General features: G+C 37.5%; 2 protein-coding genes across 2 annotated transcripts in view; one reads left to right on the forward strand and one right to left on the reverse strand.

Annotated features, from left to right (window-relative positions):
* The window catches only part of LOC140152968 (atypical kinase COQ8B, mitochondrial-like), a 28,295-nt gene extending 20,250 nt beyond the window's left edge, over positions 1 to 8,045 (reverse strand). The window contains exon 1 of the mRNA XM_072175522.1: positions 7,922 to 8,045. The gene's annotated coding sequence lies outside the window, so the exon portion shown is untranslated. The remainder of the gene's footprint in view (positions 1 to 7,921) is intronic.
* A 364-nt stretch (positions 8,046 to 8,409) lies between these two features.
* On the forward strand, positions 8,410 to 26,979 carry LOC140152969 (DNA replication licensing factor mcm5-A-like). Its single transcript, XM_072175523.1, is given in 17 exon segments — positions 8,410 to 8,636; positions 13,731 to 13,857; positions 14,313 to 14,441; positions 14,913 to 15,085; positions 15,519 to 15,674; positions 18,509 to 18,593; positions 19,063 to 19,113; positions 19,116 to 19,272; positions 19,543 to 19,703; positions 20,156 to 20,224; positions 20,793 to 21,026; positions 21,406 to 21,489; positions 22,473 to 22,585; positions 23,095 to 23,223; positions 23,720 to 23,862; positions 24,429 to 24,556; positions 24,970 to 26,979. Coding segments are annotated over 17 exon segments (2,196 nt in total). The 5' UTR covers positions 8,410 to 8,481; the 3' UTR covers positions 25,072 to 26,979.
* The last annotated feature ends 281 nt before the right edge of the window (positions 26,980 to 27,260 follow it).

Consider the following 27,260-nt stretch of genomic DNA (forward strand, 5'->3'; position numbering starts at 1 on the left):
TTGCTTTATATATTGTTGTCTGTCCCTGAAGAAGAGCAGTTTATCTGCTTGAAACGTCGGTTGTTTTTTGTCTGTTAAGTGTTTCACTGCTATGTACACAGTGATTTTCATCACTTCCAGTGTACTGTTTTCTCTTACACTTTTGTGGGCTCTGAATTGGCAATTTTGGCCATCGAACTTTGCCTGTTTTGTGCCTACTCTGGATGTTTGGTTTAGCGTGTCTGTTTATATGCACAGTGATTTTCATCACTTGATTTTCATCACTTGTTCTAGTGCAGTTTTGTATTACCATTGATCCTTGTTGTTTTTGCAGGTTCAGCACTTACTTCTGTGGGCCTTGAACTGGTAATTTTGGCTATCGAACTTTGCCTACTTCTTCTGCCTCACGCCTGATGTTTTTGTCCCCCTGCATACTGTCTAGTCTGTATTTTACTTGTTTCCCCACATCAAGTTGGTGTACCTTGCTTTTTTTCTTTCCAACAACACATACATAATTAAAATGCAAAGTGTAATATTTAAGCATGCAAGGCAAAATATATACATAGTACAGTAGTTTTAGTCCTTGCCCCTATAATATACATATCTTACTTGTCACCAATGCGCTATAATTTTTGAGAAAAATGCAAAAATAGGCAAAAAATTGCCCAGGGGTGTAGTACTCCCTTAACGGACATTAGTGGTGACATATTTATCAAATTATTCGGCACAAAAGAGTGGTTTCTGAGCAATCACCAGATTTTTAAAAAATCGGAGCCGACTTCAACAGCGCCAATTTTAAACAGCGCCAATTTTAAGCTTACCGATATTACTGTACCGACACACGCAATGTCTATAATATATCCTTGTTTAGGGGTAAATTTCAAACCAATTCCTTGCTTAGGGTGTTTTTATTTCAGTAAAATCTTTGTTTAGGGTTAGTTAGGACAAATTTCAGCATCCTAGCTTAGGGTCATTTTTGAAAGTTAATTCACACAGATGCTTACATCTTTTATACATGAGAGATCCCCGGGATGTGGATGCGTCTTATGCACTCCCAGTCCCCACTCTTTGGGGCTCGTGCATTTAGTTAGACGCATCAACATCAGTGCGTGTGCATTATTTTGTCTAATTTCTCTCCCAACAAGTAAGGCTAATGAAAGTTGATTCCAAGTTCCCCGTCACCCGTCTGCATCACCTTTTCAATTTGATCAAAACTTTCATTACTTTTATACAAAAGTCAATTATCTGAAAATTGAGATTCATAATCAAAATTGGGAGCGATTGCCAAATAGGGAACTACTCTATTGTCTGTCCAATTAATTTAGACACCTAGTTTTTGTTACTTATTTGAAAAAATATCCACTTTCAAAGAAAGTCATGGAAGAAAAGTGTTAACATTCGCTGAGACCTAACAGGATTTTTGTGTTTCCAAAGCATTGAGTGAGAGTTTACCAGAAATTCTATTGAAATTGGAAGGTTTTTCTCAACACTTTAAAAATAATCCGGTAGAAGTTGGGTACCACTATTTTGGAAGGTCTCATTATACAGATTTGTAGGTATTGTGATTTTGGATAGTGAATGGATGAAAAGTAAATTAATTATACTCCTCACCAAAAACATTTTATAAAAATGAAACATATAATTCAGTTCATAAAATGCAGACAGTGTTTCTAATTGGCATATTTATTCTTAGTGTATTTACTGTATTAACTCAGTGAAATCCTCAACCAATTACAACAACCGGCGCAGTATTTGAATCTTGTTCTGTGCATGCTTTTGGCTTGGCCCAATTCAAGAAAATACAAATTGTATGCCCTATGAATGTTCTGATGTTATTGGTAAGGAGTATAATTCACAATACACTCCAGACGCATAGTAACTTGCCCTATCATTTGTTAATTGTTATAATGCACCTCCTGACATCTTTTGAGTTATAGAGGTTGTGCATTAAATTATTGATTGGCTCCAAAGGATTTGAACCGGTGTCCTTCACCGAAATCATGACACAGTGCAGTCCATTCAATCAAATATTGTCATCAACCTATTTGATCGTAGTGTATTTGTTATGCGTGTGAGACGACCTCTCGCGGTAGATTGCACACATGCTTTTGTTGAATGCATTTGAGTAGACCGCCATTATTGTGAATTAGTAAAAGGATCAAAGAAAAAAGGGTTGCATCACTGATAAATATGGCTCAAAATATGCTAAGGTGTCATATTATAGCCATATATTTTGACATCTTTTTTTTAAAATAATAATTTATATATAGAAATGGAATATTTGCTAGTTTAGTGGCAAGTTTAGGTAGTAAAGACATAGCATACACAATTTAAGTAAAATCCTTTCACTCTAAATAATAAAAATAATAAAAAATAGCTGTAAAAATGCCTATTTTTACACTTTTATTTGTAACATGCCAAGAGACGCCTTTTTTCAACAGCTTTTAATTTTTTTATGGATCCTTATAGAAATTCATGTGACCTGTTTCCCAAAATGGTGCAGTAAACCAATCAAAAAACCAGAAAGAGGCATTATGAATTATAAGTTAACAGATCAAAAAAAGGATTTAAAAGTTTGCCTTGCGTATGTTACTATTGTCTGTCAAACTTTTGATTGATTTTGAAGTCCCTCAGTTTTTTATAAACAAAGACTTGAAGCATAAACCAAAGGGTAAATCTATTGTAAATAACTTCATTTCTCCATATTATAATCAATTTGTAAGTGGCTGCCATCTTTTTTGAACATATAACAATTTTAAAATTTTTCTTGAAATGTCTGTCAAATAGTAACATACGCAAGACGGTGCTGTAATTCCTGCTAAACTAGGGTGATACAGCTAATTATGCTACATGACATAGCATTTAGCTCCACCTAGCTTTGTGGCACTATCACTTTGTGAGGAGAAGCTTTTTGATGACACAATCCATTGTTAAGTGTTGTCTGTCAAACATTTGTACGCATAAGTAACAACACGCATAAGATTTGTATGTGTCTGTCAAAAGTAACATACGCAATACATTTAAAAAAATTAAAAATCACTTGATGTTCACATTATGATGATAGTTTAGAGTTTATAAAAGTGTTTTAAAACATGTGATTTATAAACTGCATGTGATCTTTATTCAATTTCCCATCTTGAACTACTGTTTTTTGCCAAATTATTATTCTGTATGTTACATTTGACAGACATCTTGCGTATGTTATGGCTTGACAGACACACATATTTTATTTATAACAATTTATCCTCCTTATTGTAATATTTGGACACATTTTTTCCCACAATCAGTTGCTGTAGGTCCTACACCTAAATAACCACAAAATACCTTATGTAATACTTTATAAATTTTTATTTGATTGCAGAAAATCATCAAAATTGTGTCTGTCAAATATAACGTACGCAAGGGCTAGAAAATTAAATTTGTGAAGTAAATGGTCTATAACTTATCTTTCTTTTAGTGTATTATGAACGATATATGCGCATACTATAATTTAAACCTGGTTGGAGACCAAAAGAAAAGAGCTGGAAAAATAATTGTGTGTTACACTTTTATGACACCTTAGCTTATTTTGAGCCATATGCATGATTACAATGTTCAAACACCCCTTACTGTAAATAGATTATTCCATCAAAAGTTTCAAGTCATTAGGAATATTCGGCTGGACCCAGATATCATGCTGTAAATCGGTCAAAATTGAATAAAAGTCGACAAGGAAGAATATTTTTTCATAGCTTTACTAATAATTTCTGTTAGGTCTGACCGTGTTTAGCAACTTTTCTTTCATGACTTTTTGCCAAAGTAAAAACTTTTCGAAATATATCCTAAAAACCGGGTGTCTAAGTTATTTTGGACAGACAATAGTCTTATTACAAGACTACCCTACAGTACCCCAACCCTAAAATACTCCGGAAATACATCGACTTGGAGCGTCAAATTTCAGGATAGTAATGAGAAAAATAGTATCTATTATTTGATACCAAACCCTCATCAACAATGAAAAAAATCGGGGGGATGATGCTGTCGATTATACCTGATCTCATGTACCAATACCTTGTGTATTGGTACATGGCTGTCGATCGGGTTACGGACCTTTAAAAATATTAAATGGTATATAATTTGGTTCACCTCAAGTTTGGTAGTGACGTATGTGCGTATTTTGCTCGCCACAGTATCGAATCGCAAGCGGAAAGTTAAATGCGCTGAGTGTACACGCACGTGTACAGAGGCGGTTTGTTGGCACGCTTACAGCGCAACCGCGAAATAGCATTGATGGACCTAGGCAACCAAAGTATCCCTGTGGCGAATGTCACAAAGCCTGCACAGACTACAAAGGTGCAAAAGCGAGCATTCTTTGCGATGAATGCAGCACGTGGTTTCATGTCGAATGTGTTCATATAAGTGAAACAGTGTTAGCAAGCCTTGCCAGATCAGATCTCCCATGGGAGTGCACCAACTGTGGTTTACCCAACGTCTCCAGCAAGCCTATTCGACTCTACCACCTTAGACAATAGCTTGTCTGAATCTGATGTTTTGAGAGCACTAAGAGGAGCTTATCAACCAGCAGCAGCAGCTCTTCCGAACCAGGGTCACCAAATGCCCAGTCCTCACCATCAAAGACATCCATGCACAGCAGCAGCAAACCTAGCAACAGCACTACCAATCTTCGTTCGCTTACTATAAACTTTCAAAGCATCTATAGAAAGAAGGAAGTGCTATGGAGTCTAATTGATGCTGTGAAACCTGACGTTATATCGGTTGTGAAACCTGGCTTAAACCAGCTATAACTCATGGAGAAATCCTTCCTCCAGACTACAAATTATACCGTAAAGATCGCCACGATGGATACGGTGGAGTTCTTCTTGCTGTTCATTCCAGCCTTACCAGCTATCAACTTGAAACCAACTCTGATGCTGAATTTGTGGCTGCTAAAATCCTGAATGGTAAAGAGAAACCCTGGTCATTGGCGCCTTTGTACCGCCAACCAACAACAGCCAAGAATACATAGACTCTCTAAACAAGACCATTGAAGATCTCTGTGTGTCAAACCCTGAATGTGCAATCTGGATTAGTGGCGATATCAATCTGCCTGATATCGAATGGTCTACTGACCAAGTGATCGGCCATCAATATCCAAAAAGCCTCAATGAGTCATTCCTGCAGACACTGTCACGTACTGGACTTGAACAGCTCGTCGACTTCCCCACAAGAGGTGACAACACTCTTGACATCGTAATCACCAACCGGCCTTCATTGGTCAACCGATGTGAAGGAATGCCAGGTCTAAGTGACCATGACATTGTTTACGTGGACTTGAATATCCAAGCAAGTCGGTCCAAACCAGTCAAGCGCAAGATTTACCTCTGGAAGCGTGCTGACCTTGGCGCAATCCACTCTGCCACTAAAACCTGGGCAGATAGCTTCGTCTCAAGATACTCCACCTCCACTCCAGTTGAAATACTTGCTACTGAAGTTGAAGATCAGCTTGAGAAGATCCTAAACGAGAATGTGCCATCAAAACTCAGCTCTTCGAGATTCAGCCAACCGTGGTTCTCAACTTCCACCAAGAGAATCTGCCGTAGAAAGCATCGTGCCTTTAGAAAGGCGAGAAAGACAAATAAAGACAGAGACTGGCGTCGCTTCAGGAGACTTAAGAAGCAAGCTCAAACAACATGCCGGCAAGTTTACAGCCAATATCTCACCAACATCATATGCAGTGAACCAGGTGGAAACAAAGCGTCTTGGTGCGCTAATCAAAGCCAAGCGCCGCGACCAGACAGGAACTGCTCCGCTTAGAGATGGCAACATCCTCCACAGCGATCCAAAGACCAAAGCAGGCATCCTGAACCGCCACTTTGCATCTGTATTCACTGATGACAAGTCAACCACCCTGCCAGACCTCGGACCTAGCCCGCATCCTTCAATGGATAGAATCACAGTCAACATTCAAGGTGTCATCAAGCTTCTCCAGAACTTGAAACCCCACAAGGCCACAGGTCCAGATGGAATTCGGCAAGACTTCTCAGAGAAAGCGGCAGTGGAAATTGCTCCTGCAATCACCTTACTCTTCCAAGCTTCTTTGGATCAATGCAAAGTACCAGCTTCTTGGAAAAAAGCATCCGTCGTTCCGATCTTCAAGAAAGGGAACCGCTCCTTAGCTGCCAACTACAGACCTATTTCTCTGACATCCATCCTGTGCAAGCTCTGCGAGCATATTCTCCACCATGCTATGATTGGTCACTTTTCCAAGCACCAAATTCTGTCAGATGCACAACATGGCTTTCGGAAGAAGAGATCGTGTGATACACAACTCATCCTCACCATCCAAGACCTGGCTAAAGGCATTGACGAGAAAGGCCAGACTGACCTTATATTGCTGGATTTCGCCAAAGCATTCGACAAGGTGTCCCACAAGCTGCTTCTACATAAGATCAAGCACTATGGAATCCATGACAACACGATCCACTGGGTACAAGACTTCCTTAGTGGCAGGACCCAGAAAGTGCTCAGAGATGGGCAAAGCAGTAGCGTAAATCGGAGTAACATCAGGTGTTCCACAAGGCAGTGTACTCGGCCCCCTCTTGTTTCTGGCCTTTATAAATGACCTTCCAGCCAGTACCAGAAGCTCTGTCACCCGCCTCTTTGCAGATGACTGTGTCCTGTACAGACGTATCACAACGAGTCAAGACACCAAACTTCTTCAGGACGACCTAGATGCATTGCAGGAGTGGGAACGCACTTGGCTAATGCAATTCCATCCATCCAAGTGCCAGGTAATCCATGTCACCAACAAAAGGAAGCCTATCACCACTGCCTACAACATCCACGGCGTAACCCTTGAAGAGGTGTCCTCTGCAAAGTACTTGGGTCTGAACATCGACAGCAAACTCAACTTTAACACTCATGTTGACATCGTCACCAAGAAAGCCAATGGAACCTGTGCCTTCCTTGGACGTAACTTCCATCGCTGCAGCAGGAAAATCAAGGAGGCTACATACAACACCTATGTAAGACCAATTGTAGAATACGCTGCAGTGGCCTGGGATCCCCACACCCAGCGCAACATCAAAAAGGTGGAGCAAGTCCAAAAGAAGTAGTGCGCGATTCGTCACCAGCCAGTATGATCGTAGGACCAGCGTCACCTCACTTCTTAATGAGCTCAAATGGCCGTCACTCCAATCTAGACGTCGTCAAGCCAGACTCGCCATGCTGTACAAAATAAGGTACAATCTGGTCGACATCAACTGGGAGCAACATCTAACCGTAGCAACATCTAACACCAGAGGACATGCTTCCAGATTCTGGACACCATACTGCAGCTCCCAGACTTACTTGGCTTCCTTCTTCCCACACACCAGCAGAGAATGGAACGCCCTCAGGAAGGCCCCAGGAGACTTCACCTCGCTCGATGCCTTCAAGGCAGCATTGAGCGAAGTCTCCATGTAACCAGCCGGCAATCGCCGGCATCCTTCCTTTTTTATCGCACATCACCTTGTATATATTTTGCACCTGATTCTACCTGCAGCCATATTCGTCATAGCAGGTACGCACAACTGCAGTGTGAATATATTCAGTTCCTGAAGCACACACTTACCAAGAAGAAGAAGAAGAAGAAGATGTCACACCCGGATGTCGATCACGTCACTACCAAACTTGAGGTGAACCAAATTATAGATACATGTTGCGAGCGCACTGAGCAGGAAAATTTGTAAATATTTAGGCGTATCTTGAGCTACTTCAATGTTGATGGAGTGAGTCAAAGAATGAGAATTGGACATAAACATGATGAAGCAATGTATGAATCATTATGACATTGAATGGCATGGCATGCAATGCATGCTTTAAATCACGGAATTGATCAGATCATTTTTTGCCTGGCACGCACGGACTTGTGTTCATGAGTACTGGATCTTGACAGCCCCGATTCTCCTGAAAATAAACATACCTGAGACAATAATTGGCAATGCGTCCAACGTGGACAAATCTTGGCTTTAGTGACTCAAAGGTTGCTCAAATTTGCGAACATTAACAGTTCATCAGTTACGCATGTAAATGTTTACATCATTCAGGAGGTATATTATATGTACCAAACTGGTTCTGGTCCCGTGTATGTGCATGTGCAAAGTTTAATTGGGTTAATCTACTTTCTTAAAAGGGGAGATAATGTATTTGAAAAATGAAAAAGTGTTTATAGATGTTTAAAAATATATAAACAAACACAAAATTGGTATTATATTAAGTAATTAATAAGTTTAATCAAATTTCAGATAACGATATATATTTTATAAGCAATAAAAATAATTAATGTAATATCTGCCCACCTATATTGTAATTGGTTCAATCTGTCAGCTAAATGCCCATAAATTTCCACAAATCTAGGGGTGCTTGTCCTTGACATTATTATTTTTAACCCGGAAATAAACTCTTTCGCGCCAAACTTCGACACGTGAATGTTGTTTTCCCGGGAACAGTGATCATTTGTGTTGACAAAAGCAAAGAAGAAAGATGGCAGGTTTTGACGATCAAGGAATCTTTTTCTCAGATAACTTTGGATCTGAAGATCAGGGCGATGATGGACGTATCAATCGTACGGCTGTGCAACGTCGGTTTAAGGATTTTCTACGAAAATTCCATGACGCAAATTTCTCATACAAATACAGGTGAGGACATTTAAAATTTAAATGCCTACTTAAAATTTAAATGCCTGCGACTGGACATTTAAACCGGTTGCGAGGTGCATACGTGTATTACACATTTATACACGACTTGTACGTTCATATATGTTGATGTTTTAAGTTTACTTTTAACTTCTTTTTTTTCCTTGCTTTCTTGTATGTTAATTATTATTCAATTTGATTTCATAATATAACATACATGATAATATTTTAACTTTTGATGAGAGTGTACTTTGTCTTTACTTTATGATGCTTTTAACTGAGTAATTAAATTAAAGCCCCGGGACTCAAGTGTATGTATACGAATATATGCGTATTATTTACTACGTTGAAACAGCTTGTCCCTGATTGGCTACTTACGCAATCTGCTGTTGCCGATTGGAAATTTATGAATGAACTTTGCGCTGTACGCATATCAGTTGAGGTTCCTTAAAGCCATATTATAACATTTGCTGAGGAGGACGCCCTCACTGAATTTTTTTAATTCATTTTTTTACACGATTAAATTATACCCTGCAAAAATCAAGACTCTAGGTGCTGTAGTTTTGTCAAAATCAGAGATTTTGAATAAAAGGCTGATTCAGCCATTTATTATTACGATGGAATCGTTAGTCGAACGCATAATCCACACAGTATGTAAGCGGCGTGGGCGACGGTGATATACACAACAAAGGGTCGTACCACAACATGACCGAAGGAGTGGTATGTATTGGCGACACGTGCGCTGGTAGTAAATTCCAATTTTCTTTGCTTTGCCGTAGTTGTTTGGCTCAAAAATAAAAGGTGATATATCTGACAGTAAAAGCTAACATTTTATGGCAATGAAATGCTAATCTATTTTTTTTGAAAATGTTATAATATTGCTTTAATAGTTAAATGCTTTTAACCATTGTGTATGCGCGGTTGCGCGCGATGTCAAGCGTGCCGTGTATATAGGACCTTGTGGAAAATAATACACGCTGGACAGCTGGCAGTACTTGCGCTTATTTAAATGAATTCTGAAAAAAATAATTGCTCTGACTTTGCAACATGGGACTGGTGTTTTTTCTTTTAGGGGGTACTACACCCCTGCCCAATTTTGTGCCTATTTTTGCATTTTTCTCAAAAATTATAGTGCATTGGTGACAAGTAAGATATGTATATTATAGGGGCAAGGATTACAACTACTGCACTGGAAATTTAATTTCAACACAGACAGCAGTTGTGGAGTTACAGTCAAAAATGAGGGAAAACCAATATTTGATCAATAAATCAATAACTACTTGCCTTGAGTTGCTGAATTTTCAGTGCAGTAATTGTAGTCCTTGCCCCTATAATATACATATCTTACTTGTCACCAATGCGCTATAATGTTTGAGAAAAATATGCCCAAAATTGGCCAGGGGTGTAGTACCCCCTTAAGATCTTTCTTTGTGTCCGTCTTTCTGAAATGAATGATCAAAGATGCATGATGAACATATGTGATGCAATCAAGCCAAATCAGTCGGAACTCGGAAATATTGATTTTGAGATATAGCCAAACAAAGGAAATTTTTCCCTTTGTTTCCTCTTGTTTTGGAAACTCTTTAATTACTTATATCTTTGGAACTGGTTGTTCAATTTCAACGCAACGGGGTTTTCCGCAAAATCCAGCTTTGTAAATGCTTTTTACTATCTTATAGGAAACTGAAAATTGTTTATTGCCGAGTTCCGACTGATTTTGCTTGATCGCATCACATATGAATGAATAAATAAACATTTTTTCCTTTTTTTTTTTGGTTTCATTCTCAAATTTGTTTTCATTCAAATGTCTTCATATCCAGTCCACCAACCTCTGCTCCCATGAGCCTCTGTGCATAATAATATCAGATTATTACACTAGTTTTAACTGGACCCAGGGAGGGTACTTACGAAGTGAGTGACGTGGATGTGCGACTCACATCATTTTCAACTCCCTCTCATCGATCTCACCCGATGACCTCCTTTTATTGTTTGAACACACTCACAATTAATGACAATGACCCCTGTTTTGTTTTGTTTTTTCACCAAAAGACCCCCTTTTTTCAAGAATTTTGGAAAAATTTCTGATTATTTCTCAGTCACCGAATTACACCGTTTATTCATTTTCAAAAAAATTCAAAATTTGAAAATTTGTATCAACTTTTATATTTTGACCCAAAATTTTACCGCACATGGAAATTGAAGACCCCTTTTTGGGTAAAGATTTTCCCCAGTCTCACAAAAAGACCTCCTCTTTGAGAGCCTTCTCACCGACAGCCCCCCCCCCCCATTTTTGGTGTCTCGGCTCTCACCCCGGCCCCTCTAACTCGAACACAATTTTAGTTAGTAACCATGAGAGTTACCAAATCTTTCAAAGACCCCCTTTGCAATGATTTTTCATTTGTGGTTTTCATTGATTAGAATTTCAAACACCCTTTTCAATGACTAAATTTCAAACACCCATTTTCAATGACACTAAATATTGACATAAAATAATACCGGTACTAGATTTCCCCACCTACCACTTTTTATCCATATTTCGCAGACAGTGTAAATTAAATACACGCAGTCAAATTTCACTGATAGTGCAATTATTAGATACCCCCTATTTTGCCAATTTCGCGGTCCTCACTATTGGTAAAAAAATTACCCCTTGGCCTTTTCCCCACTATTTGGTAATTCTCATGGTCACCAACTTTGTGTTGAGTTGGGGGCTGAGGCTCTCACCAAAAGACCCCTAATATCGAACTGCTGTCCGCACATCCCTGTCACTTCCAAAGTCAAGTGCACCCCCCAGGCTACTGGTACCTGTCTTATGTCTTTATTGTCATGTTACGTTCTGAGAAAATAACCAGACTTAATATAATACCACTTACTGATACGGTATTAAAAGTTCTTACTTTTATGTCTTACTCTCAACAATGTAAAGTTCTCAGTGTATTATAGACTCCTTTCTTTCTTGCTGCCAGACAGCAAATGTTAGTTACAGACTTACAGTAAATTTCTGGGCAATGGCATGGCATGGGACCGGGGAATGAAAATCCCCTTGGAAAACTGCCGAAATATAGCTTGTGCTGCCCCAATCTAAAGTCTGCACAAAGAGTAACTCAGTTGTTATAAATACACCTATGGCTCAAAATAAGCTAAGGTGTCATAAAAGTGTAACACACAATTATTTTTCCAGCTCTTTTCTTTTGGTCTCCAACCAGGTTTAAATTAAATAGTATGCACATATATCGTTCATAATATACTAAAAGAAAGATAAGTTATAGACCATTTACTTCACAAATTTAATTTTCAAGCCCTTGCGTACGTTATATTTGACAGACACAATTTTGATGATTTTCTGCAATCAAATAAAAATTTATTTTGTATTACATAAGGTATTTTGTGGTTATTTAGGTGTAGGACCTACAGCAACTGATTGTGGAAAAAAATGTGTCCAAATATTACAATAAGGAGGATTAATTGTTATAAATAAAATATGTGTGTCTGTCAAGCCATAACATACGCAAGATGTCTGTCAAATGTAACATACAGAATAATAATTTGGCAAAAACAGTAGTTCAAGATGGGAAATTGAATAAAGATCACATGCAGTTTATAAATCACATGTTTTAAAACACTTTTATAAACTCTAAACTATCATCATAATGTGAACATCAAGTGATTTTTAATTTTTTTAAACGTATTGCGTATGTTACTTTTGACAGACACATACAAATGTTGCGTATGTTACTTGGGTACAAATGTTTGACAGACAACACTTAACAATGGATTGTGTCATCAAAAAGCTTCTCCTCACAAAGTGATAGTGCCACAAAGCTAGGTGGAGCTAAATGCTATGTCATGTAGCATAATTAGCTGTATCACCCTAGTTTAGCAGGAATTACAGCACCGTCTTGCGTATGTTACTATTTGACAGACATTTCAAGAAAAATTTTAAAATTGTTATATGTTCAAAAAAGATGGCAGCCACTTACAAATTGATTATAATATGGAGAAATGAAGTTATTTACAATAGATTTACCCTTTAGTTTATGCTTCAAATCTTTGTTTATAAAAATCTGAGGGACTTCAAAATCAATCAAAAGTTTGACAGACAATAGTAACATACGCAAGGCAAACTTTTAAATCCTTTTTTTGATCTGTTAACTTATAATTCATAATGCCTCTTTCTGTTTTTTTGATTGGTTTACTGCACCATTTTGGGAAACAGGTCACATGAATTTCTATAAGGATCCATAAAAAATGAAAAGCTGTTGAAAAGGGGCGTCTCTTGGCATGTTACAAATAAAAGTGTAAAAATAGGCATTTTTACAGCTATTTTTATTTTTTAATTATTTAGAGTGAAAGGATTTTACTTAAATTGTGTATGCTATGTCTTTACTACCTAAACTTGCCACTAAACTAGCAAATATTCCATTTCTATAATTATTATTTTAAAAAAAAGATGTCAAAATATATGGCTATAATATGACACCTTAGCATATTTTGAGCCCTATAGATTCAGAACTAATAATTGTTTTCACAATATTTCAACATAGCGAGAAGTATGATTTTGATACCCCATTCGTCAAATGTTGTTCAATATTAACAATACAGTAGTGCTTTTACAGAAAAATACCAGAATTTAAAAGTTGCAGTTTACAGCGATCAATGGTTATAATGCCAGCACTGTAAACACATAAAGCCTGCCATTATCTTTGCGCTTACTTTAAATCAATACAAATAAATGCAACTTTTAAATTGGGGTATTTTTCTTTAAAAACACTGCTGTATTGTCAATATTGAACAAAATTTGACAAATGGGTATCAAAATGCGTAAATAAATCACCCTTCTTTTTATGTTGAAATAAACAATTATTAGTTCTAAATCTATAGGCGTATTTATAACAGCTGAGTTACTTTTTGTGCAGACTTTATTTCACCATGTAAACATAATGACAACGTTCAAATAAACTCCTTGTACTAGCACCAATCAGGCCTTGCCCCCCCCCATCATGTTGTCTGAGTATGAGCATTGGTAATAACCGATGTGCCAAAAATATGTTGATTTAGTATAAAATGACACCTTCATGTACTATATTGTTTTTGTAGAGATGAACTCAAGCGTCATTACAACTTGGGACAGTACTGGTTGGAAATCAGTATTGATGATCTGGCAAGCTTTGATGAAGATTTGGCAGATAAGCTTCAAAAGCACCCAACTGAACACCTGCCAATGGTAAGAGAACCGGGGCGAGAAATTATAGTGACATCACTGATAAATCACACTTCCCCTAAAAAACTGGGCCTCCACAATTATTAATGTTGGTAGTACATGTAACTCTGTAATCCTGTAGTAAATTGGAAACTTAGTTTTGTATCAAGACTCAAGCTAGTGTTACATGTAGGATATCTTGCTAGTTTGCTCTACCTATGGACTTGACACAAGCAAGCATCAAGGGAGACTAATTTTAAAATCATGCTTCAACTATATTTATGTAGCCTAGCAGGAGAGTGCTATGTTTTACATTGTATACAGACCATGAAAAAGGACAAGATCCAATATTAAGTGGGAAGTTATTTGTGTACATGGATCAAAATTGATGAAGAGGTTTATTGTGTTCTGTGTGGGAGATGATTTTCAAGATAAGTCTACTATAAATGTGTGACTCCAATAATGTTGTATTTTACCAGTTTGAAGCAGCAACTACAGAAATGGCAGATGAAGTGACCAGACCACGTCCAGAAGGAGAAGAGACTGTACAAGACATCCAAATCATGCTGAAATCAGATGCCAACCCTGTAGCTATCAGGAATCTCACAGTAAGGCCAAACAAACTGTTATGAACAAAAAATATGTTGCTGAAGACCATTGCCAATCAATTCTGCCTGACTCATATCAAGTTATTTGACATCAACCATATAATTTACTAAACCTTTTGCATTTGTAGTTGCAGGGCACCACCTTGACATTGCATCCTTAATATCTATGTCAGACTTTCAAAGCATACACTCGCACATCCACTCCATTCATGATGTCCAGCCTTTCACCAAAAGACCCAAAGCTAGGCAATTATTGCATGCATATTTGAGCAGTTTCAATCATTATTGCTCATTAATAAATGACATACAGAAATTAAAGATTGAAAATATGTCCAATTTACTAAACTATTGTTCCTTACCTAACTCAATTTTCTGGAAACTTTAAAACATGCTCAAGATCATTGTCTAGTTTCAAGAAAAATGCATCAGAAAATATAATTAACATCTAATATAATTATTTTTTCTTGCCAGTCTGATCAAGTTTCCAAGATGGTGAAGATTCCTGGCATTGTGATAGCAGCAACAGGTATCAAAGCCAAAGCCACAAAGATTACCATCCAGTGTAGAACTTGCCGTAATTTTGTACCCAATCTTGAGGTGAAACCAGGACTGGAAGGTTATACCATGCCTAGGGTGTGTAACACGTAAGTACAAACAATCATTGTGCAAGTCATTATGACACCATGTTTAGTGTAGTCTTATAATCATACAAATGTAGTACTCTGATGGCTCTTTCTAAATATATACCCTGAACATTTACATCTATTAGTGCTATCTGGATTTTTTATTTTACAATTTGTAAATTATGTTTGGTATTACTTCACCCAGAGTATGATAAAAACACTTAAGGTCCAAAGCTTTGTGTAGACAAGTTTTTTTCTCCTATATCATCAAAAGACCGTTTCTTCAGTTCTTTTTAGGATCTACATGTATGATGTAAGCCTCAAGAGTTGGCTTAGTATCCAGACAATAAAGCTGCCAACCCATTAATGTAGTCTGTAGGCACTAAATTGCGGTCTACTCCAATTAGGTAAACATATTACAATCGGCTTTGTTTTGTTATTTTCCACATTCTAGGGAAGCGGCAGGCAGACCTAAGTGTCCAGTAGATCCATTCTTCATTGTCCCAGACAAATGTAAATGTGTAGATTTCCAGACATTGAAGCTACAAGAAGCACCTGAGGCTGTGCCTAATGGAGAAATGCCACGTCATGTACAGCTATATTGTGACAGGTAAGGAGAATTTTCAAGACAATGAGGTTCAGTTGTTGGGTCTATGCCACATCATGTGCAGTTATACTGTGACAGATAGGAGAATTTAGAAGGCAATGAGGTTCAGATGTTACAACAGTGTTGCCAACCACTCAAGGAAATCGGGACAAATGAAAATAAATATTTCCAGACAGGGAAAGCGCAGGAAATTTGAGAAAAACAGCCACAATCAGGGGAAATTTGAGTGGCCCAGCAATTATTTTTGTCATTTTGGCATATGTCTTGCATATAACTTACAACTATTGAGTTATAAACTAAGTACGTATTTCATACTTTTGGAAAGAATTTAAAGTTTCAACAAGTTTACTGTTGGACTAGTATGAAACTCAAGCTTTGGACTTCTTCACTATTATTAGTTACTAGCGGGTACCCGCGCTTCGCGCGGGCCCCCGCTAGATGAGTAAACGGGAGCGGTTAGTAAACGGGAGCGGTTAGCATAAACGATGGAAAATGGTAATCATGACAATTGGTATCGATTTAACAGCTCAATTATTAGGGCCTAGGCCTATACTCGGTCAGTGATGTGGTACAATTTGTTGCCTCCATTTTGCAAACGATTTCCTTTAGCATAATCTTTTGCGTAATTTGTGTACCAAACACCCTTTTGACTTATTTTTTCTTTGTCTTTCCTTTTTTATTTCAGTTTCTCTCTCTATCTCTTTCCATTTCTTGCCTTCCCGTAGTGGCGTCGCAGCACATTGAAAGGGGGAGGTTGTTCAGTTCTCCGCATGGAGTTTCTATTATTAGTGTGAAGGGGCAAATTTTTTCCCACGAATCCCCCGAATGACCAACAAAAGTGCGGGGGGGAGGGGATGTGCCCGCCTGTGCCCCCCCCCTTTGCGCACACCACTACTTCCCCGTTATTTCGTCCTATTTCTCTCCTTTTTATTTTCTTGCTTGTTCCCTTTCTTTCTTTCTCTCTCTCTCTAGCTCTTTCTTTCTGTCTGTCTGTCTGTCTGTCTTTTTTTGTCTTTCCCATTCTTTCTTTTCGTTTCTCTCACCCTTTCTCTTTCTTGCTTTCTTTCATTCTTTCTTTTTTTCTTTCTGTCTTTCTTTCTTTCTGTCTGTCTGTCTGTCTTTCTTTCTTTCTGTCTTTCTTTCTTTCTGTCGTTGTCTTTCTTTCTTTCTTTCTGTCTGTCTTTCTTTCTTTCTGTCTGTCTGCCTTTCTGTCTTTCTTTCTTTATCTTTCTTTCTTTCTTTCTTTCTGTCTGTCTTTCTTTCTTTCTTTCTTTCTTTCTGTCTGTCTTTCTTTCGTTGTATTTCTTTCTTTCTGTCTGTCTGTCTGTCTGTCTGTCTTTCTTTCTTTCCTGTATACATATGTACATGTGGGTTTCTGATTAACCTCATATTTGGCCATACTAAAAAGTGCCCATTTTTGCGGTCTTTGTGCGAATTTGTTCCACTTTTGCACGCATGTAATGTGGCCGCTTTCTTTCTTTCGTTCGTTCGATTCGTTCTTTTAAATTTGTTTCTGTTTCATCATGTAGGCCTATACTATAATGGCAACATTGGGTTTCACGAAGGTTGAGTTACATAGGCGTATAACTTCAGGTGGTGGGGTGGGGGAAATGGTAATTATGGCAAGTGGTATATCGCTTTTACCAGCCCAATAACGCGTGTTTGCCTATTAGAATTTGACCAAAACACAAATCCATTTTGCGTATTTTTGGTAGGCCATACCTTTTTAAAGTTCTTTCTTTCCAATTGTCACTTCCCCTTTCTTTCTTTCTTTCGCTCGTTCGTTCGTTGTTTTCTTTGATCTCTTTTCGACACATCCTTCCGTCCTCACTTTCTTTCATTCCTACCCTTTCCCACCATTTATTTATTTATTTCTCGCCAGGGCTCCTTGTCATTAAACCTTTCTTTTCTTTCATTTCTTTCTTTCTTATTTTCCTTCGTTCTCAGTCCTTCTATCTCAATTTACTTTTGCTCACATCATTTTTTTTTTACTTCTTTCTCATTTTCCCTCTCTGTGTCTTTTTTTTTTTTCTATCTATATCTCTTACGTTAGGTTTTTCTTTCCCTTTCTCCTACTCTGTCTTTCTTCCACTCTAGGCCTACTCAAGTTATAGTCAAACGCCATCAAAACTCAAAATTTATTTTCAAATTACAAATTTACATAGGCCTACCTTTAAATCAGTTGCGTGTAGCGTGATATGGACAGGCATGTGCCTCCGATCGGTCTGAAAATTTAGAAAATTCCACAGGAAAATTGCCGCAAATTAGCATACGAAGACCGCAAAACTGCGCCATCAAGCCCCCCCACCCCATGGTCGGTGACCCCCCTCAATATGATGACATAACTGCTTCAAATCTTCTAACGGTAATAGCATTTACTCTGTCGCATTTTTCGTACCGTCACTGCCATTTTTGTGTCTTGAGGTTGACGCGTCCTCGCTCGCTGGGTTGCTATGCGTGTGTGCGTATTAATGTGCGTAGGCGTATTAATGTGCGTAAGCCTATAGCATGGCAACGAAATGACGGGCCACCATTGGTTGATCCACCAAATAAATCCAAATAATTATTTGTATTTATTAATTTATCTATTTATCTATGCAATTACCATTCATCTGGAAATGTTAGAACTTATTTATTTATCTATTTATTAATTTATTTGTCATCTATAATCTCTGACATGATACCGATGAATCGATCAGTTCCTCTTCAAAGTATCGATTATCGGCAAGTTCCTCTTTAATAGTATAGATGCACATAGATTGCCCATGAAGAGAGGTGTTCATTGTTTTCCTTTCCTAATAGTAATACTCCTGTTTTTACTATTCTCTACAATGCAGATACCTTTGTGAGAAGGTCGTTCCTGGAAATAGAGTGACAGTCATGGGTATATATTCTATCAAGAAAGCAGGGCCAGTCTCAAAGGTAAATATAACTCTGGTCATAATCTTCATCTTTTGAAATGACAAAGCTAGATGGTTTCTTGATTCTAGCCATTGTTTTTATGAAGATGGGAGATTATTTGGTTTGACTGAGAGTGATATTTTCACATATTCTTCCTTTTGAAGTAGATCTTAAATAGGTTAAAAGAAAACTTTGATATGTTCACCTCCAGTTTTTAATATTATACTTAGAAAAGCTCCTTGGAATGTTATGGAATCTTCACTCTTGTCTAATAAAACTCAGTTACTGGTTACAGTGCAGGACTACAGGTTTTATAAACTTGACATCCTGGGTTTAATCCTTGCGTAAAGATCAACCACTTGTTTCCTTCTCAAAATATCAAACTGTTTAAAAAGCTGTTTAGAAGCTGGCAATAGGGTTAACCATATGATATAAATGCAGTGTCAATGCAAGTAACATATGATTAAGTTCTGACTTGTTATATTTACAGAGAAGTCGTAGTACCAAAGTATCAGTTGGTATACGTCAGCCCTACATCCGAAAGTGATTGGTTTTGAGGTAGACACAGAAGGACCAGGTCGCAGCACCGGTGCTCCTGTTACACCGGCTGAGGAAGAGGAGTTCCGTCGAATGGCTGCTAATCCTAACATATATGAAGTGTTAGGAAGGAGTATTGCGCCATCTATCTATGGCAGTGCTGGTGAGTTACCCCAAACAATTAGTGATGCGGTGCTCCACCCTAGATATGAATCTGTCAATCACAGATCATTTTGCTTGCTAAAACGACGGATCTGATCCAGATATGTACAATACTAAATATAACATGTCCTACACAACTTAAGAAATTAATTAGGGGGGCCTCTATAATCTGTGATTATCAACAAAAAGTCCCTTGCTTTTAATTTTGAAAAACTGTACCAGATATCATGCATCTCAATCATATAACACTTTCTTTCTATATCCAATTCAGACATGAAGAAAGCCATAGCATGTGTACTGTTCGGTGGTTCTCGTAAGCGGCTACCAGATGGTCTGACAAGGAGAGGAGACATTAATGTCCTAATGTTGGGAGATCCTGGTACAGCCAAAAGTCAACTGCTCAAGTTTGTGGAAAAGTGCTCTCCTATTGGGGTAAGTCGGGCAAGAACTTGCTGGGTGGTTCACTTTGCTTGTTTTAACTCCTGGGTCCTACCTGCTGATTGGTAGGACAAGAAGGCTATTTATGATTTATTGAGCCGATCAGAAACCATAGGCGTAGATCCCTGTGGGATGGGGGGATAAATCCCCCAAATTTTTTGCTGGGGGTGGTCCATACAATCATCCCCCTAATGTTGATGCCTGTATGTGGGTTTCCCTGCTGGATTCACACAATACTTCAAGAATTTTCCAACCCCATCTCCCCCCAATATCAAAAAGAAATCTACGCCACTGTCAGAAACAAGTAGTGGTGGGGCTGAAGATGAAGAGGGTCTATAAAATTTACTATTTTACACATATTAACACTACTTTTTTTCATACCGTACCGTACTTTATATCTAAGATGAGTGGATGTGATATAACTAGGTTTCTTTGTGCTGTTACAGGTTTACACTTCTGGTAAGGGTAGCAGTGCAGCTGGTTTGACTGCTTCAGTTCACAGAGATCCTGCTACTGTAAGTACTAGTTGTAGCATTGTGCTCTATACAAATAGTCAACAAACAGGGACATATCTAGGATTACTGTGTGATTGATAGGTTGTTGATAACCGGAAATAACCAAAATTGGGTGATTTTGTAAGGATTTAGCCAGACTCCTACAAATCTGTTAGGACCCCCAAATTTTTTAAGGTCCAATGGATATTAATATACCGCAAAATGGGAAGTACCATCTACAATCCTATAACAAAAGGCAGAAAACATCCACAAAAACATTGCAATAGATTGGTCTTACAATAATACATGTTTGTACAACCACCTGTATCAGAAATATAGTTGCTCAGACACCAAATGCTTGTCGAGGGCATCATTGATTTTGGGCAAGGGATATAATAGACAAAATGGGCTATTCCATTTGAAATCCATACATTTCCTATGGAATTAATGACCTTAAAATTGCCCACACATTGGGTGTAGATTTCTTCAAATGAAGTCAAAAAGAGGAAGTGGACAAAAGTTAAAGACACAATGAATAGTAAGCATCAATATTGTGAAACTAACAAATATGTATTATCAACATCCACAGAGGAATTTTGTGATGGAAGGAGGGGCTATGGTCCTGGCTGATGGTGGCGTCGTTTGCATTGACGAGTTTGATAAGATGCGGGAAGACGATCGTGTAGCCATCCACGAGGCCATGGAACAACAGACCATTTCTATTGCCAAAGCTGGCATCACAACTACCTTGAACTCAAGAGCATCGGTACTGGCTGCAGCTAACTCTGTTTTCGGAAGATGGGATGATACAAAGGGGGATGAGGTAATTGATGGCATATTCTTGATGAATGCTGGTATTCAATGTAAAAATAGCAGTTTAATTTGTGTAGCAATAATCGGGGCAATGTGCGATTTGCTTACATTGACGCCCTCAATTGTTTTAAAATTCTACTTTTTTCTTTTTCCACGGTTGTAATGGTGTACTTAATACCATGTGAAAGACTAAGCCTGAAGTACAGTAAAAATTGAAGAGTCTTTAATAAACTAAATAAATTTTGACCTCTCAATAGTCTAAATCACAACTACTTGGTGTTGACTACTAAAAAGCTGAAGTTGAGCAAATTAGATGCCTATTATGTGTTGATGTGTTGAGATCATTTTGACAAGTTGACATTGTACTGATATTTTTTTATTTTTTCCAGAACATTGACTTCATGCCTACCATCCTGTCACGTTTTGACATGATATTCGTTGTGAAAGATGAGCATAATGAAAACAGGGACATGGTAAGTGTTTATAGTATTTCAGGGGGTCGGAGAGGAGCCTCGCGGTGTTTGCACTCAAATTTATTAAGATGAATAAAGCTGACACACAAGAGGAATCACATGGATATAATTATTATTGGCCTTAAAGCCATATTATAACATTTGCTGAGGAGGACGCCTCACTGAATTTTTTTTAATTCATTTTTTACACGATTAAATTGTACTTTATTAAACCAATATAGCCTGCAAAAATCAAGACTCTAGGTGCTGTAGTTTTGTCAAAATCAGAGATTTTGAATAAAAGGCTGATTCAGCCCTTTATTATTACGATGGAATTGTTAGTCGAAAGCATACACGATGTTCATAACACACAGTACTACGCGGCGTGCGCGACGGTGATATACACAACAAAGGGTCGTACCACAACATGACCGAAGGAGTGGTACGTATTAGCGATATATGTGCGCTGGTAGTAAATTCCCAATTTTCTTTGCTTTGAAGTAGTTGTTGGGTTCAAAAATAAAAGGGATATATCAGACAGTAAAAGCTAACATTTTATGGCAAAGAAATGCTAATCTATTTTGTTTGAAAATGTTATAATATTGCTTTAACCATTATGAAGTGCAATGGAAAAATAAGTCCTGTCATCTCACTCACCTTAAATTATGTAATGTGTGAAGCAGTCTTCAAATTATCCATTTTTACCAAGTTTTGGTGCAATTTAATCTGACACAGCAATTCGAAATGCAGTTCTAGACAATCAACACATAAAGCCATTGAAATGTGGTATCACAATTTTGCACCATACTTTGAATGTTGTATTGCAGCAGCCGAATTTTGGGATGCAAAATTGCACTGTGATAGGGCTTCGAATGCAGTTCTGAAGCCTAATATGTTTGGTAAATTAGTAGCTTTATCACAGAGCACATTGGTCAGAAGTCATTCATTCTCATCTTTGTAGTAGTTAATGTTAACTTTATTTGTTTAATTTGTTGTTTCAACAGATTTTAGCTAAACATGTTATGAATGTGCACATGAACGCGCAACAAGTAACCGATCAAGCGACGGCTGACCTGGACATCAATACCCTCAAGAAATATGTTGGCTATGTTAGGAAGTAAGTATTTGATCAATGATGTTGATTCATTCACAAATAACGTTGGAGTGTAAATACATATAGCACCATAGAGCCGTAATTGAATGGATATCAAAGCACTTTACAGATTTATTCTGCTGCCAGTAGGATATATCACCATTTGAGTGCCAACATTAATTATAACAGCACCAGTATGACTTCCTCTAGCAGCTCCCCATGGGTGGAGTTGGACAAGCGATGCAAGTGTTGCCTGAGGACACGCGCATTGGCCCTGACATGGTTCTAAGTGCTTGCAAGTTGAATGCTCTAACCGTTACACCATGTCCTCTGAAAGGATGAAAGTTCATTTAGAAATAAGATCGTTTTTATTGTTAAGTCCATCAAGTACTGCATTGTAATGAGTAATTACCAATTGAATTTATAGTAAGCATATTTGGTCAATTGTGTTTAGGAGGGCAAATTTGTCTCAAATGTTGAGGAAAGTAGTAAAATAATGCAAATGTTACTAAAATGTTTTTGTTTTTCCCTAGTAAATGCGGCCCTCGTATAAATGATGCTGCTGCTGATAAGCTTAAGAATCGCTATGTGCTGATGAGAAGTGGAGCCAAGCAGCATGAACGAGACACAGACAAGAGAACAAGTATTCCTATAACAGTCAGGTAAGAACATAATTGATAGTTTTATTTTGTTCTTTTTATCTCTGTCAAAGCCTGCCCTTATTAAAACTGGATGACCCAAGTGACACCCACATCCCCATTTACCCCATGGAAATGGTAAATTTTGGTATTGCAGGTTAAAGCTCATATTTTTGTGTGAAATGTTATGTTTCATTTAGGTGGTATGGAACTATGAACACAGATATATGGTGGTGTGATGGTACACCACCTTGAAGTTGTGTATACTTCTTTAGGCCAATAGTGAAGTATTTTTGATTCTAGAATCTAAACTTTTGAAGCAACTTGACTCAAAAACTTGTTTGGGTGATGGGCCTCAATGTGAGGTCAAAAACATGTAATATGCTGTCTTGATATCTAAATTGTATGGAAACAAACATGATGCTATACGCACGCATGTTTTTATGTAAGTAACCCCCCCCATATACGCATGTTTTTATGTAAGTAACCCCCCCCCCCTGTTCCCTGTTTTCATTTGCAGACAACTTGAAGCTATTGTGCGAATCTCAGAATCACTTGCTAAGATGGAGATGAAACCATTTGCAACAGACGCCCATGTAGATGAAGCGCTTAGACTCTTCCAAGTCTCAACACTAGATGCAGCCAGAACAGGCAACCTTGCTGGTAAGCATTATAAATGATCCAAGTACCATCATGAAGACTTGACCCAAGTTTTTAACTAGATACCAAGCTCAAAGACTTAAAAGTGTGAAACTATATTGATCATGCAGTGCTGGTCATTAGTTTTGTTGTGATCTGCCTATAGTTGGCACCAGCATTAAGTTCTATCAAGCAGGTTACAACATCAAGTTGTTTCTTCAGCTTCAGTTTAGTGACATTGGCGTGTATTTTGTAGTAAAACATGCGCACTATCATACTCGCACAGAGTATGGAAAATACTTATTGCCACAACTACAAACAGCATACAAAGCACCACACTTATTTATGCCCTTTGGAGAGGCAATTTTTTTTGGTTAGTGGCATATCAAATTAAGTTAATCCAACCAACCTCACTTGGAAGAAGCTAGACAAATAAAGTGAAGATGTCGAGCATTATATATTTAGCAAGCCACCTTTTGCTGTGTAACTTTGATTGTAACTCATTTCTGTCCATTTCAATTTGCGAACAAAGATGAAGGGAATGTGTGATTCAGTTTGCTGATGTTTGGTTTATTTGTCTTATTCTGCAGGAGTGGAAGGTTTTACCACACAAGAAGATCAAGAAGAGTTGAATCGCATAGAGAAACAACTTAAGAGGCGCTTTGCCATCGGATCACAAGTATCTGAACATTGCATAGTACAAGATTTCTTACGACAGGTAAGTGCCTTGACACTCTTGATATTTTGTTCAACAATAAGTGGGAAAAATTCTTGTGTCCTGGCCAATCCAACAAGTTTGGTAATGCAGTACTTGGCTGTGTTGACATTTATTCAGTCATCATTCAGGCTTCATAAAGTCTATATTTAATCACGCAAATGCCAATTCTGGGAATAGACTGCCTAACAAATTTTAGTTTTTAGAAAATGTAGGCCATATTAAGCGCTGAAACTTCCCCATTTGTATAAATGTTCTGTTATTAGTAATCAAGGAGTTGGTGCAAGAAAGCCTAATAGCTGCCTGGTGTCATATTTCTAGAGAATATAGAATGCAGAAAAATGTCTAAAGGGCATCTATTGTTCATATTTTTAGTGCCACTTATTTTGAGGTTTTCTTTAATTTGTATTTTTCAGAAATATCCAGAGCGTTCCATTCACAAAGTAATCTTTCTGATGATGAGACGAGGAGAGATCCAATACAGAATGCAGCGCAAGATGCTCTACAGGATTAAGTGATCAAATCTACCAGAAATGATGTGATACCACATCTATACTACCTGAATTATCAGTCCAGAACAGTGCCAAATTTGGAAATTAAGACCTTTCTTTGACTTTGGCTGTACAGATGTGGTGATATAGTGGGGAACTCTACACATTAAGAAACCTCATTTCTATCAAAAATTCTTTTGGATTTGGATAAAGCTTTATCCATTTGAAATTGAACCTCCCAGAAAATTAGCTCCCATAGTAAAGGATATGGTGCATGTACTGGATATGTACATACATACCTACCTTGTGCAGCCTTAATGTCTATATGGGGAGATAACCCAATGCAGCCATTGTTTGGCAAGAGCTACAGGAATTTATTTTCATACAAAACAAGTTGGTATTAATTGGTTTATGCATGGTACAGGCTTCCATGATGCAGGCATTAACAAAAACAACCCTATTAATATTTAAGAACTGTACACATATATATTTCAATAGTATTCTGATCTGTAAATATAAACCTGATATTCAAAGAGGAGGCCTCTAACAAAAACCTGATATTCTGTGATTGTAGAACAGCAGACTATATAAAGTACAAAGAAAAAATTAATAAAAAGTTGCAAATTACAGATAGATATGTTCTCCTGAAACCTACAGACAATAGTGACTTGCAAAAAGTGTAGGTGACTTCAGCGGCAAGTGGGAAGAATAAATGTGTCTGTTTCATGCAGCTGCTGCATAGTTATTTGCTGCAAACTGCCCACTTGAAATTTCCAAGCAAAAGATGCTTCAAAAGATGTTTGCTCTAATTGGGAAAGTTGCACACCTCATGGTTAATGCACTGGCATGTTTAAATTCCATTAAGATGATAAGATGGATGTTATACTTAAACTGAAAAACAAAAACAAATTTGTTGGAAGATGGAAGTGTATTATGGAAAAAGTGTAATGAAAAAATGTAATGCTCAGCATAATAAGTGTTTGAGCTAAGTTTGTTTTGTATATAGCGTATTGTGTATTTAACACTCTTGTGTTCACAGTGGCCTATTCCAGTTGAAATCCATACACCCCTATGGAAGACATTACCATAATCTCCCACACAGGGGGTGTAGATTTCAAATGGAGTCAATCAAGTCTTGCATAGGGGATGTCTGGATTTCATCTAGAATAGTCCACTACTGTGTTAAGCAAGTATCTGGGATTCCTCAAACCATGGAAGTAAGAGATAAGGAACCACACCTGATACGTAGTTTTTAAAAGCATCAGTCACATGGTCGACTCTTGCTGTGTTACCAAGCAAAGACACTACAAATATGTTTGGAACATGATTGTACCATTAACTTTCCTGTACTGATTAAAACTTACGTTATGAGATACACTTTGAAATGCTCAACATTATCAATAGAAATGTTGAAAAGTTATCTTTTAAAATCATTTTGTAACCAACAAACAAACGGTTACTTTGCAATCGTTGGTCGCATCATTACTGATCTATTTGTTGCAACACGGTTGTTTCACATACAGAGCTATAAGTTTAATACCATGTTAAACAATGTTACTTGAAAGATTGCTCAATGAATTTTCCTCAATGTTATTTTTATAAAGAAAGTTTTGGGAGCAATATTGTTTAACATGGTATTAAACTTACAAGCTCTGTGTGTGAAACAAATTTGTTGAACATGGTATTAATTTACTATTATTAAACTTATAGCTCTGTGTATGTGAAACAAATTTGTTGACCATGGTAATAAACTTATAGCTGTTTGTGATGAGAATGGATGATTATTGGCGATGTGTTGTTGTTATTGTGGTTCTATTTTATCTCCTACTTCCATGTACAAACACAATTTAGCTAAAGAGTGGATGTATTTGATGCATTTGTGAAAAAATGGATATAAATTGCTAGTGTAAATAAATTGTACAATTTAATGTAAAATTACTGATATGTGGCATTGATTTTATTTTGGTAAATATTTTACCAAATTGGTTAGTAATGTGTAGGTCAAAATACACAGTAGGCTGGACTATGTTGCTGTTATATTTTGCAGCTAAGATGACATAATTTTCAGAGGTATTGGCGTTTTTCATGAGACAGGTGCCCTGTTCAATTCGTAGTTAGCAAATCAATACTGTATGCACATTTGTTTGCTCCATTCACACACACACACCTGACAGTGAGATGGAAATTTAGACTATAATGGGTACAACTGGACAAAT

The sequence above is a fragment of the Amphiura filiformis genome, chromosome 5, assembly GCF_039555335.1.
Source record: "Amphiura filiformis chromosome 5, Afil_fr2py, whole genome shotgun sequence".
Lineage (NCBI taxonomy): Eukaryota > Metazoa > Echinodermata > Ophiuroidea > Amphilepidida > Amphiuridae > Amphiura > Amphiura filiformis.